At 44.6% G+C, this 14605-nt stretch overlaps 1 protein-coding gene across 2 annotated transcripts in view; it reads right to left on the bottom strand.

Annotated features, from left to right (window-relative positions):
- MATN2 (matrilin 2) overlaps nucleotides 1-14605 on the bottom strand; it is a 128174-nt gene that overhangs the window by 49544 nt on the left and 64025 nt on the right. For both annotated transcript variants that reach the window (XM_008575212.1, XM_008575213.1), the window contains exon 4: nucleotides 14030-14152. In XM_008575212.1, coding sequence (XP_008573434.1) covers nucleotides 14030-14152 — 123 coding nt within the window. The remainder of the gene's footprint in view (nucleotides 1-14029; nucleotides 14153-14605) is intronic.

Genomic DNA, 14605 nt, shown 5'->3' with positions numbered 1-14605 from the left:
GTTTTAACACCAAGGTCAAGGGTTCAGATCCCTACAGGCCAGCTGCCAAAACAAACAAACAAAAAAAACAACCCCACACACAAAACTTAATTCCACAAATATTTATTGAGCATCTGCTCTGGGCCAGGCCCTGTTTTAGGTGTTAAGAATAGAGCAAATAACAAAACAGACCAAAATTCTAGTCCTCAAGAAGCTTATGTTTGGATGGGGATGGTGGTGGTGGGGAACAGACAAGAAATGGAATAAATAAGTAAATAGCATCACCTATGAGGGCACTTCAAAAAGTTCACGGAAAAGTTCACATTATTATTATTTTTTTTTTTGTCTTTTTTCATGTCTGGCAACGGATCGCAACCCTCGGCGTTGCGCCCGCACCTCACTCAGCCAGTGAGCGGGAACCGGTCTGTATGTGGGATCCGAACCCTCGACGGGAGCGCCGCCGCACTCCGAAGCGCCGCACTCTACCGAGTGCGCCACCGGGCCGGCCCCACATTATCTTTTAATTGTATTTTCCCATGAACTTTTTGAAGTACCCACGTATTAGAAGACAAAGAGTGTTCTGGAGAAAAATAAAACAGCAAAGCGAAAGAAGGACTTAGTGGAGGGGAATGAGAGACCGAGGGTGGATGTGATGGAGGTGGTCCAGAAAGGCCTCTGCGAGAAGCGGGCAGGGGGCAGAGTCTTGAATGAGGTGGGAGCCATGGGGATCGGAGTGCGGCGGCGCTCCCGTCGAGGGTTCGGATCCCATATAGAGACCGGTCCGCTCACTGGTTGAGCGCGGTGCGGGCGCGACACCGAGGGTTGCAATCCCATTACTGGTCACGAAAAAAGACAAAAAGGAAAAAAATAAAATTGTGTATGCACAATGATTATACCCAGGTGTAGTTCCCAGGCAAAGCCTGGAAATTAGAAATTAAAATGCTTGCTGTGTTAAGGTGGTAGGATTATGAATGATTTTTTTCCTTTAAAGCTTGCAAAGGACATAAAGAAATATCACGATTTGCAAGAATGAATATGCTAATAATAAATTTTTAAAAAGACAGTCCATGAAAAAGTTTCCCTCTATAGTTATTTAGGATATATTAATATCAAAAATTTGTGAATAATAACAAGAAAATAGAATCTGCAAAGTTAAAACGTGTACAATTTTTAAAAAGCAAAACCATGCATGGAGAAGATAATGACGTGTTTAACATCATAATTAAAACATGCAAAGAGAAAAGCTAAAGATTTTTAAAGGGTAATAGCCTGTGTTGTGTTTATTCTTTTGCTCCCAGACTTCATTAAGTTTCAGTCTAAAGTATTGTTTTTGTAACTTCACTTCCCCAAAGAGTTCTAATAGCACCTAATATTTGTGGGTTTAATACACAAGTCATTATTGTGGGAACAAGACATTCATGTTGTCTCAGGGTCTGAACGTCATGGAACATTAGTCAGTTGCTGAAGTTGAGTCATAACATAAATATTGAACTAGCACCAAATCCTCCTAAAAGTTACTTTCTCATCTTTTAAGAACCAGTCGATTGTTAAACAAGTTAATGGTGACACTGCAGACATTGAGATCAAGGAGTACCATGCCCTGTCATGCCCCAATCTGCATGTCACAGAAGTTGGCCATGCCATAGCCCTCAGGGACCTGTTAGCAGTTGGCCATCTCCACCTGCAACCCCTCGTGCTGGGCCTGGCCCGCCATCCTGAAAATCTCCCAGCCCCTAATATGAACGTCTGCTGTCAGTCAGTCAGTCCTATCTCTGTCTACCCACTTCTTAGTGTCCCCTCCAAGCTGCTAATCTGACTTCCAAGTTCTAGGACATTGATGATACTACAGTGATGAGTGGTCAGTACCCTCTACCTAAAAGGCAGAAACTCAGACCCTACCTCTCTTGAACTTCCTCTTTCACATCATGGGGTGTAATCTCTGAGCCCAGTCATCTCTGTTCCCCAGAGAGAGACCCCATAATTATGTTTGCCCCATAATTTAGACTGGAGAGAGGTTTGAGATTTTGCTTACGCCTCAAGTCTAAGCCATGTGCTCCAAACTCACCTTTTTCCAGAAAGGAGTATCTGATGTTGGTGCGAGTATTGAAAAAAAGTGGTACAGAAGAAGCCCTTTTAATGGACCTCCACCTCACCAACTCCTGACCAATCCATGTGTCATTCCTTCTGACAATGTGTGACCTAATGCCCAGAGCATGCTGAATGCTCAAAGCAGTTGGAACACCTGTGCTCCAGAACGCCTGTGCACTTCTCCCATTGGCTGAGCTGTATGCTTATAAAGCATTGGCTCTCAAAGCGTGGTCTATGCATCAACCGTTACCTGAGAACTTGTCGGTAATACCAATTCTCGGGCTCCACCCCAGACCTACTGAATTAGAAACTCTGGGTGTGGGGCCCAGGAATATGTGTTTTAACAAACCCTCCGGATGATTCTGATGCATGCTAAAATTTGAGAGCCACTGTTAAAAGGTCTAAGTTGTTTTTGTTTCCACTTATATATGCCATTTGTACGTGTTATTGTAACCAATTTAAATATTTAAAAAGCCAATAAAATAAAAGCACTAAGAGAAACTGAGTTTTTAAAAAATAAAAACTGAGTTGAAAGCTTTGGAGAGACTTAAGGCAATTTTCTAACCAAAATTGCTATAGGATCCGGCATGGATGAAACAAGCTTAAGACTCAGAAAATTTTCTTAAAAATTTACGAGGTTTCTGCCCTTAAATTGCTTTATAGAAGTCTTCAAATCTTTGCTCTAATTTAGAGAAACCAAAACTGAAAATCATAGACAACACATTATAGGTATGGTTTAGTGAAGAAAGATTTTTAAAAATCACATTTTTTACTCAAATCAACACAAAATTAGTAATTTATGAAAGTGTAATTAAAAGTAATTTTTACTAATGTACACCTGTGTGTTTTAAATAAAAATAAAATGGTGAAGGCAGGTTTAGAAGTGTAGTGTTTTATGACTCCCCTCTTTGAATGACATTTTCCATCAGCCAGCCACAGGCCCAACTTCACGGGGTAAGAGGGCTTCCCCTGGACCTGGATTCTTGTGCTGCTTTTGTTCTTTGTGTGCACAGCTCTCTGGGGAATTGAGTGGGAGAGGGGTCATTGGCAAGGCAGGATCCAGGTATTCCTGGGTCCTGAGACCCTGGTATGTAAAACTCCAAGGTCTGAGAGCCACCCACTGACTCACTGCCAGGTGGCTGGGGACAGCAGAAGAGGCCACGATTGCAGCGGGCAGACATGGAGGAGCCCACTTCCAGGCATGTGAACCTAAAAGTTTCTTAAGGCCAAAAGAGTTCTAGTCCATTCAACTCTGACACACTTTGCCAAATGTTTTGGGTTCTTTGTATAACTTCCTTGGCTGCAAAATTGAACTCGTGAAAAGGGAGGCCACGGCTAGGGGGCAGATGTAAGCAGGTGACCTCTGTGTATAACCCATTGATATCTCTGTTGTTCCAAGTCCTTATCTACTTCGACAAAATCCTTTTTCAGCTATTTTGTGCCTAGAATTTCTATACTCTCCTTTAAAAAGGTAAAGCATAACTCCCTGGCTATAGCTCTTTGGCCCTGCAGATCAAAAAGTGCTAAAATCCTAGAGTCAGAAGTCAGTCTTGCCATGTTCAGTCTCTGCCCAACGTGTGAGAAATCTCTCAACTGTCTCCAAGGATAAATGATGCTTTGGTGCAAGGTAATAGATCCTAACATTGGCAGTTTCTGATTTTATAATCTGGTCATATTCCAAGGTTTTCTCAGTAGGGATCAGTCTGCAAGGGGACGACATTAGCAGAAACAGGATATTTTAAGGAGCACTTGGATTTTAAAGTTTGTTGATGACATAGTAAGAAAAACCAAATTCATCGTTTAGAGAAATGGTAGAAACAATTGCTAAACATATATTAGACACCCACAGAGTCAGACTCACAAAACCTCTCCCCTCCAAGTCAAAACCAGAATGCTACATGCAGGATTTAAAAGCTCAGAGTAAGTTTTCTGTTGATTTTGATAACAATAAGGGAGTGTTAGAGGAGTATTTAGTGTCACACCCTGCCCCTAAATTCATATGTTGAAGGCCGAACCCCTAATACCTTAGAATGTGACTGTATTTAAAGATGGGGCCTTTAAAGAGGTGAGTAAGTTGAAATGAGGCTGTTAGGGTGGCCCTAATCCAATCTGACTGGTGTCCTTATAAGAGAGGAAATTTGGACACAGAAGAGGCACGAAGGATGCGCGTACACAGAGAAAAGACTACGTGAGGATGCAGCGAGAAGGTGGCCATCTGGAAGCCAAGGACAGAGACCCAGAAAAAACCAAACCTGCTAACACCTTGACCTTAGACTTCTAGCTTCCAGAACAGTGAGACCGTACATTCCTGTTGTTTAAGTCACCCAGTCTGTGGTGTTGTGTTATGGCAGTCCCAGCAGACTAACACAGGGAGAAATCCAACACGTAACGTCTTGTTTCAAACATGAGGAGTTAGCTGATTAATCAAAAATCTAACCTTCAATATAAAAATCCATCTTCCCATCCTTTATCTCCAACTTAAATATCAATCATCCCCTCCTCTTTGAGGGTAGTTGATATAGTAAAATATGGGAGAAAAGTCCCCACGCTGGGAGCCACCATCATCCTGGGTATGTATGGATCTCAATATGAGTTTTTAAATATACCATACATTTGACATATTCTCAAATGCAAGCGCTCATAAGAAGACAGAGATTCATAATGGATATAGAAATTAAGATACAACTCACATTTACCTCTTGTCGTCTATCGGACATTGTGATGATAGTAATAATGTTAACAAGCACTTACACAGCACACTTCTACATGCTTTGCACATGTTAACTCATTTAACCCTCACAACAACCTTTTGAGATAGGTATAGATATACTCAATGTACAGATGAAGTAACTGAAGTATAGAGAGGTTAAGAGGCTTATAGAATGCGGATAACAATAGTACCTACCTCATAGGGTTGTTGCAATATACATAAATATTTATGTATATTAACATAACATTTACTAACATTAGATAAATGTAGTTTATTTTTCTTATCACATTGCCTCCCTAACCAGGTAAGGTTGAATTTGGGAGTAAAGAGATACCTAAATATCATTCATTTGTTTCACAACCATTTATTGAGCTATTACTGTATCAGGCTCTGTGGTTAACCCTGGATGGTTAACGACAAGCAAATACCACACATAAGACATCTTAGAAGAAAGGCAGGAAGGATAAGCCAAGCTCTTATCAGTGATTACCTCCAAGAAGTGAAATTGGGGAAAAGCAACTTTCAGGTTTTAATTTCATATACATCTATACCCTGATTTTTTTTTAAGTGCTAAATTTGAATGTGTCCCTCCAAAATTCATGTTGAAACTTAATCTCCAATGCAATAGTATTAAGAGGTGGGGACTTCAGGAGGTGATTAGCTCATGAGGGTGCTTCCATCCTGAATATGAGTAAGGCCCTTTGAAAAGAAGCTTCACACAGCATTTGACCCCTTTTTGCTCGTCTGCTTTTGCTACGTGAGGACACAGAGTTCAGGGCAACATTTTGGAAGCAGATACTGAACCTGCTGGCACCTTGGTCTTGGACTTCGCAGCCTCCAGAAATGTGAGAAATTAATTTCTATGACTTATAAATTACCTAGTCTCAGGTGTGGGCAACATTTTGGAAGCAGATACTGAACCTGCTGGCACCTTGGTCTTGGACTTTGCAGCCTCCAGAAATGTGAGAAATTAATTTCTATGACTTATAAATTACCTAGTCTCAGGTGTTTTGTTATAGCAGCACAAGTAGACTAAGACAATAAGCAAAAACTGATTTTATAACTTCAAAACCAATCAAAGGGAAAAGATTTTTTAAAAACATGAGTGCTTGAGACTGTGATCAGTCACTCAACCTCAGTCAATGATTCAAGAAAAACATATTGTGAGTCCGCTCTGCGAAAGCTGCAAAGTACAAGTGGCCTCTGCTCTCAAGAGTTTGCAATCTACTTGGGCAGATAAGATGAAATAGGACCAAAGTTACCACAAAATACAAGGCAGTCAGTAAATACCAGATGAGCAAGTACAGAAGATAATTCATCCTCAAAGATATAGACAAATGGTCTTTGAAAAATACAAACTTTGGGATGGAAATTAACATAGCTTTATAGGCAATTGATGAATTACAAATTCAGGGACTCTACTAAAGCAAAAGGAGGATCTTAGTTGGTGTTCCACAAACTCAAATGTGTGGAAATGTTGTATAAAAAGTCCTGAGTCAGTGGCTAAAAATTGAACTTTCATGCAGGTCACAGTCATGACTCTGGGACAAATCAATGTACTAGAACCACCACCATAGAAGTGTTGACACTGAAAACCCATTTCCTTGATTCACCAGGTGCTGGACATAGTTAACTTCTACCAGCATTCTTTAAATGAATAGTTTAGACCTGCTGTCCCTACTTCCTCACCACCCACTCCCTACACCATGAAATTTGCACTTTACCCCACCCCTCTCCATCATTATCAATGTCCTCCTGGTCACCTTTGCCTCCCTCATGCCTAGCAGAGTGCCTGGCAGAGAGTTCTGAAATGTTTGCTGAGGTCAACTGATGACTTAACTTGATGGCTTGTTCTCTAAGTTCTGTTGCCTCCAGCCTTGCTGGAGCATGACATTAATACTGACCTGGCCTAGAAATCTTCTTCTGATTCTCTCTCTTTCTTTCTCTCCCCGCTATGGCTTCACCCCAGCCTTAGGCTATTTTTTCATGGATATTTTTTTGGCCCCCACCTCTTCCTGCTCCCTACACGTGGCTGCCATCCAAGGGTCGGTCCTTTACTCACTTCTCACGACATACTTCACCGATACCCAGGAATGATGATGATAATAATAAATGTTGTAATAATAATAATAATAATCGTAATAAGTGCCTAGTGTGTGTTGGGAGCTTTACTCAATGATGTAGTTTGGATGTGTTGTCCCCTCCAAAACTCATGTGAAAATCTGATCCCCAATGTGGCAGTGTTGGAAACTGATTGAGTCACAGGGGCGGATCCCTCATGAATGGATTAATGTTCTCCCCGGGTGAGGGGGGACTAATGAGTGAGTTCTCCCTCTATTAGTTCCCATGAGAGCTTATTGTTTATAGGACCCTGGCACCTCTTGCTTCCTCTCTCTCGCTTCCTCTCTCTCGCTTCCTCTCGCCATGTGATCTGCTTGTACCCACCGGCTGCCTGCTGTTTTTCCACCATGAGTAGAAGCAGCCTGAGGCCCATGCCAGATGCAGCTGTCCCAGAATCGTAAGCCAAATAAACCTCTTTTCCTTATAAATTACCCAGTCTCAGGTATTTCTGTTATAGCAACACAAAACGGACTAAAACACTCCATATCTTATTTGATCCCACAAAGCCCCATGATGTAGGTATTTTTACCCTATGTTATGAATGAGAAAACTGAGACACAGAAATTAAATGGCATAAGGACACAAGACTAGCAAGCAGCCGAACTGGGATTTAAGCCCAGGTCTTACTGTCTTAAAGGTCCAGATGCCTTCACAACTAACACCCACATAAATGTTTAAAATGAAAAATAGGGCCGGCCCGGTGGCGCACTGCTACAGTGCGCCGCTTGGGAGTGCAGCGGCGCTCCCGCCGAGGGTTCGGATCCCACGTACAGACCGGTTCCCACTCACGGGCTGAGCAAGGTGCGGGCGCAACACCGAGGGTTGCGATCCCGTTGCCGGTCCCGGTCCGGTACGGGCGCGACACTGAGGGTTGCGATCCGTTGCCAGTCACGAAAAAAGACAAAAAGGAAAAAAAAAAAAAAGAAAAATAAATGGAAATTAAAATTGAGAAAGAAATGGACTATACTGCTTCCTGACCGCACCATTGGTCTAATCTCTCTGTCATATTAATACTGTGTTCTCTGCTCCCTCTTGACATGTCCTTATTGGTGTCTCACCTTAACTCCAAACTCACCTCGTCTAAAACTACTCATCATCTTTTTATTTTATTTTTTATTTTATTTTATTTTATTTTTTTTCCTTTTTGTCTTTTTTCGTGTCTGGCAACGGATCGCAACCCTCAGTGTCGCGCCCGTACCGGACTGGGACCGGCAACGGGATCGCAACCCTTGGTGTTGCTCCCCCCCCTCACTCAGCCAGTGAGCGGGAACCGGTCTGTATGTGGGATCCGAACCCTCGGCGGGAGCACCACCGCACTTCCCAAGCGGCGCACTGTAGCAGTGCGCCACCGGGCCGGCCCCTACTCATCATCTTTTTAAAATCTGTCCCCATCACTCTTCCATCACTGTTGCCTTCACTCTCAGAGCCATGGAAGCTCAAGCTCATGGCATCACTTTGACGTTTCCTTCTCCCTTTTTCTATAGCACCTTCTTCATCCCTTACTCTCTCCCTCTCCACTCTTACAGTTACCACTCAAATCCTAGCTGGCTCTTGTCCCCTCTCACCTTGTAATTATCATAGCATCTGTTGGGAAAATAGAACAGTTTGGTCAGGGCCCTCGCCTTGGATCCAGTTGGGTGTGGTTTTAGCACATCCATTGTAAGCAAATTGTGTGTGTGTGTGTGTGTGTGTGTGTGGAGTTAGTGCGCATGCACGCCAATGTATCTTTTTAGTTTTGCTGCTATTCTTGTGTTCTTCAGAGAAGGAGAGAGAAAGAGAGAAAGAGAGAGACAGAGTTTTAGTGAAGAAGGTGGGCAGGTGTCTGCCTCAGGCATCCACCTGGCACAGCCATGCTTTCCAACCTACGGGCTTCCAAGGACCTTTTGGCTGGTTACCTAGCTCATAGACCTGCGTGAAGGGGTCTGGTGACCCAGCCTGGCGTGTGTGGGATCTGGTGACCCAGCCTGGTGTATGAAGGGTTTGTGACCTGGTCTGTGAATGGGCTTGAGGGGTCTGGGAGCTCCAGACCCAGCCCTAGCTCAACAAGTGGCCCAGTCAGTGCAGGATTACCAGCAGGTAAAAGAACCCGACAACTGGTGTGGTCACCTAGCTTTACAATTGGCGTCATGAACAGGATTAAGAGCACTACAAGTGGAGATGTCGACAGGATTCCAGACATTAGCCCAAGCCAGAGCACCACAATTGGCATAGTCTGTGACAGGATTCTGCACAGTTACAGGAGCCAAAAGCCCTTGGAAGAAGGAGGAAATGTGAATATGCTGTGCCCTGTGGCCACCTTCCTGTTGACTGGGATCTGGTTGCTGCACACTGTACTGCAAGGCAGTATAGACCAGGTACTACAATGCAAAATCCCTTGGGAAGGGGAGGAAATGTGGCTGTCCTTGAGTATGTGGTACCCGGTGGCCACCTTTCTGCTGACCAGAGCCTGGCTGCTGATAACTGTGCTGAAAACTGATCAAGATTTGTGGCAGAAAGCAGAGTCATTGGAAGCAAGGATCATTATCCTGGAGGATAACGTGCAGCAACTGGCCATCCCTGCCTCTCACACCAGGGAAGATGACCAACCCAGTGGCGAGTTGGGGAAAACTGTGAGTCTCCAGGCATAACCTGTTGTGCACGAGAAATTGAGACAGTAAAGCAGCAGAAACAGGGAGAGCCCTGGGTGGCTCCAGCTATGAGACCTAGGGGTGGATGGTGTAACATGCTTTACAGACGATATAGTAAACACATGTTGCATTTGTCTGAAGGCAAAAGGCTCAGAGGGTGCCACTTAAACCCAATGGCCAGCCAGGTGCTGTATAAACCCAAGAAAAGAGTGCCTCATGCAGATGGGCAGATGACCCAAGGACGGGTGCCCCTGCAGAATTTCAAGTATGTTTTCACCTGGTGAAAAGGTGGAAAAGTTAGTTTCCGTTACTGCGCACCTGTCTCTGGCAGTGGTTACAGGATAGCCACAGATATGCACAGGGGCAGGGCAGCCACTCATTGATGGACTGGGTGAATGCAGCTTCTTGAACTGTGTTGGTGAATGTTGCAAAAAACTGCCTGAGACTGAATGAGTAGCCAGTGTAAGCCGAGCTGATTGAGGTAATTCAAAAGCCAGAATGTAAAAGGGAAGCAAAGAATAAAAAGTTGGAAAATTTGCAGCCTGGCCATGAGGTAGAGAAGCAGAGAGCAGGAGAAAAATGCAAGGGTGAAGCAGATAAACTGTTTGCTAAAGACATTATTTTGGAGGTGAGGCAGCCAGATGCTAAGAGCCTAGACAATGGGGAAAAAAGCCCTAAAGGCATTTGAGAAGTCTGGAAGGGTGGCCCACCCATCACAGGCCCTGAGAGCATTTGAGAAGTTTGGGACAGTGCCCCTCCCATTTTAGAAGGACCGAGTTGTCCCGAAGGGCAGACCCGAGGTGTCACTGCCCTCAGCAAACTGCTTCCTGCATCCCAGCTGCTCTGGCTGGAGCAATCCTGCCTCAGCACCTCTGAAGAAAAAAAGCTGAAAACCTTTGTGGTGTTCACATTGTGTTAAGGAGCCACTGCGGAGGTCATCTATGAAGCAATGTGGAGCAGAAAAGTGGGGTTGAAGCCCCCACAGAGAACCCCCACTGAGGAAATGTCTAGTGGAGTCAGGTAGGACTGCCACCAGGAGCCCAGAACTGTGGGGCTGCTGGCAGTGTGCAGTGCTGGCTTGGAGAAGCTGCAGACACCAGGCAGCTCAATGGTCTGCACTTGGCAGAGCTGTAGGAGCGAGGTTGCCCAATGCTTTGGGGATCCAGGTGCCCCAATGTGCTTAATGTTTGCCCTGTTTGGGTTTCGGATTTGTCTGGAGACTGTTTTCCTTTCTTTTCCTCCCTTCTGGAATGGGAATGTGTGTACCCAATGTCTGTCCCACTATATCTTGGAAGTAGATAAACTTGTTTTTGATTCTTTACAGGTTCACGGCTGGAAGGACTTTTGCTTTTGGTCTCACAGGAGACTTTGGACTTTGGACTTTTGAGTTGGTGCTGCAACAAGCTAAAGACTTTTGGGACTGGGATGGAATGTGTAATATGTGAATGTAAGGGTCATTTATCCTTGCTAAGGGAACATCCTGGAAGATTCTGCACACGTAAGATTGTACGGCGAGGACCCTGAAGGGGTAGATTGCTGGGAAAACAGAATAGTTTGGTCAGGGCCCTCGCCTCGGGTCCAGTTGGGTGTGGTTTTAGCACATCCATTGTAAGCAAATTGTGTGTGTGTGTGTGTGTGTAGTTAGTGCGCATGCGTGCCAATGTATCTTTTTAGTTTTGCTGCTATTCTTGTGTTCTTCAGAGAGAGAGAGAGAGTATTTTTAGTGAAGCAGGCAGGCGGGCATCTGCCTCCAGCGTCCTCCTGGCGCAGCCATGCTTTCCAACCTACGGCTCCAAGGACCTTTTGGCCAGTTACTTAGCTCACAGACCTGTATGTGAAGGGTCTGTGTAAGACTGGCCTAAAAGCACGAATCTTAACTTGATGGGAAGGCTCATCTCGCAAAGACCAGGAGGCACAGAGATCGATGTTTTTAGTGAAGCAGGCAGGCGGGCATCTGCCTCCAGCGTCCGCCTGGCGCAGCCATGCTTTCCAACCTACGGCTCCAAGGACCTTTTGGCCAGTTACTTAGCTCACAGACCTGTATGTGAAGGGTCTGTTGACCCAGCCTGGTGTATGAAGGGTTTGTTACCCAGTCCATGAATGGGCTTGAGGGGTCTGGGAGCTCCAGACCCAGCCCTAGCTCGACAAGTGGCCCAGTCAGTACAGGATTACTGGCAGGTAAAAGAGCCTGACAACTGGGGTGGTCGCCTAGCTTTACAATTGGCATCATGAACAGGATTAAGAGTGCTACAACTGGCACTTCCTCCTGGAATCCATCTGCAGTTCACCACGAGATTGTTTCCTAAAATGAGGCTTTGTGTTTTTCACCCCCAATTATAGACCCTTCAGTGCTTTTTCTTAGAGATAAAAATCCAGACTCATTAGCCTGATTTTCAAAGCCCTGAACAATCTGGTTTCTCCTGATATCTTCAGTGTCTTCTCCTATTTGATACCTACAAGATTTCACTGCTGCAACAGAACTGGTCTCCTAAGCTGTTTAAGTCAGGCCGGATGACCTTAACTGGGGTAACCATATAGTTTATCATCCAAACTGGAACCCCTCTGAAAGTGAAAAGGAGTGCTACTAAGAACTGGGCCAACAGGCGTAAACTGGAATCATTCTGGATTAGCTGGGATGTATGGTCACTCTACTCAATGTTCCCTGCCCGCCTACACACAGGCCACCCAGATCACCTGCTAAGGGAGTATGTTGTTCAAAGTCCTTCCCAGCCCATGCTGTCCTCAATTTCCTGCTCCAAGTCAGATACATGGAGTCTCCATCTCTGACAAGCCCCTTCAGACTGATGCCCTCAGGTTAGGCTGCCTGCTTAGCTTTCAACTTGGCATTCTCACTGTGACGTCTCTCCCTCACCTATCAGCTCCCAGGGGCAAGTTCTGTCCCTCCCAGGCCAACCTCAGCCCTCATGTTTGGTGAGCACTGCCACCTCCACACCATCACTGCCCTTAATATCACCCCTCACCTTGGACGTTTGTCCAGTTGCTACCCTGCCTGGAGTCTGGATCTTCAGCGTAGGCATTAGGATATCTCTCTTCTCTGACCTTCTGTAGCCTCTACCATCTCTGTCATTTGCTTTGCACTCAGCTCAGCCCCATGGAACAGCAAGTGACCTTTTGAGAATTTGTTCAGACTCCCCAACCACGGCCACTAGTCACAAAGGTCCCCACCGCTTAATCATCTCATTTTCAGCCTCTAACAGATCAGGTGCTCGGTTAGTCGCTGTAAAGGACCATGGTGGTGATGACGTTGAAGGTGATGATGCTAACAACCCTAAGAGTTAGCAGACCAGTTGCATCTGTGGCCTCTGATTACGGTAGTCTTCATCCCCAAGAGTGAATAAACACAAACAAGCCACAGTACTCTCATCACTCACTTGTAAATAGCAGGCAAAACCTATACTTTTTGTTTTGTTATTTTTTTTCCACATAGCTACCTAAAAATCAAGGTGTGCTGGAAAATGTAAATTCTATGTGCAAAAAAAAACAAGCATACAGTGTTTGTGGGGAGCAAGACATAACAGGGCCCCTGAAAACAATGGGATATAGAGCAGAAAATGCAGTATTTAGCCAGAAAATCTAGGTTCCAGTTCTGATGCCACTCAAGTCCTTTTCCTTCCATATTTTCTGCCTCATAAGTATCCAATTCAGGTTATTCAACACCTACTATTTGCCAGGCACTTTTTTTAGGAATATGGATGAATGAGGCCATGCAAGTTTGAAGGGCTTTATACACAAATTGGGAGGTGCCACAAACACATTAGGGATTTGCCAGCTTGCTCTGCAGACGCTGAGGAGAACCATTATCCATCACTGAAGAAATCAGATGCCAGTCCCACCTTTCCTACTTCTTACCTGGTCACTCAGTGTGGAGATGCCCAAGTAGGAAGGTGCTCAACGGACTGCAAGTTGGTGCCAGCAGCTCCAAGCACTGCCCTTGTGACCCCTTGCCTGGGCCTTGTGTTTCAGGCTACTGTCTATTTTCTCTGACCACACTGTATTATCATACACACTAAGCTCTTACACTTGGCTATCATTTGGGCCTGTCACTGAACTACAGGTCCAATACTAGGGAGGAAGGCTGCCTACATTTTTTAGGTGTCACTCAGCAGCCCCGCCCACCAACAGGTGAATTTCATGTATAACACTTGAGCTATGTTGAAGTCAGGCCATCCCAAACATACCTGTCAAATTTGAAGAAAATCCACCCAGTCCTTTTCAAGGAATGCAGTAACGGACAATTATATTCACATAGATTGTCATAAATACACCTTTTGCTGAGGACTGAGAATGAGAAAATGCTGACCTCAGCCATAAACAGAGTCTTTAAAGTTCAAATTCTGCCTGACAACTAGACTGAAGAACTGAGCCCTTGGTTGAAACCCAACAGTGAGTTATGAGTACGTGGGAGGTACATGCTGAGCCTGCCCTCTCTCGCTACTATGTTTAACATGTCCTTCCTCCCAAAGCAAGGCTGGAGGGTACTCACCCACACACCTCTTCCCGTCCTCAGCCAGGGTGTAGCCATTGTAGCACTGGCAGACAAAGGAGCCTGGCACGTTCACACAGAGCTGCTCGCAGGCATGGGCCTCCACAGCACACAGATCCTGGACTGAGGCAAAGTTGCACCATTAGAACACAGCGCTGGAGGACAGGCACCCTCAGCACGGGGCAGTGCAATGATCAGCTCCATCGCACTTGCTAAAATAACTTTTTAAAACATTATAAGGATTAATATACGATCAGAGTAGAAAATTTGGAAAACATAGAAAAATATAAGAAAATCCACATGTAATTCCCCTCACTGTAATCCTACCACTTAGAGGCAACCACTGTTAACATTTTATTTATTTATTTATTTATTTATTTATTTTTATTTTATTTATTTATTTTTTTTGTCTTTTTCCGTGTCCGGCAACGGATCGCAACCCTCAGTGTTATTTAATTTTATTTTATTTATTTATTTTTTTTGTCTTTTTCCGTGTCCGGCAACGGATCGCAACCCTCAGTGTTATTTAATTTTATTTTATTTATTTATTTTTTTTGTCTTTTTCCGTGTCCGGCA

This window comes from Galeopterus variegatus, unplaced genomic scaffold (assembly GCF_000696425.1).
Source record: "Galeopterus variegatus unplaced genomic scaffold, G_variegatus-3.0.2 Scaffold1156, whole genome shotgun sequence".
Classification (NCBI taxonomy): Eukaryota; Metazoa; Chordata; class Mammalia; order Dermoptera; family Cynocephalidae; genus Galeopterus; species Galeopterus variegatus.
Note: the sequence above shows the minus strand (reverse complement) of the source record. Positions and strands in the feature narration are given on the sequence as shown.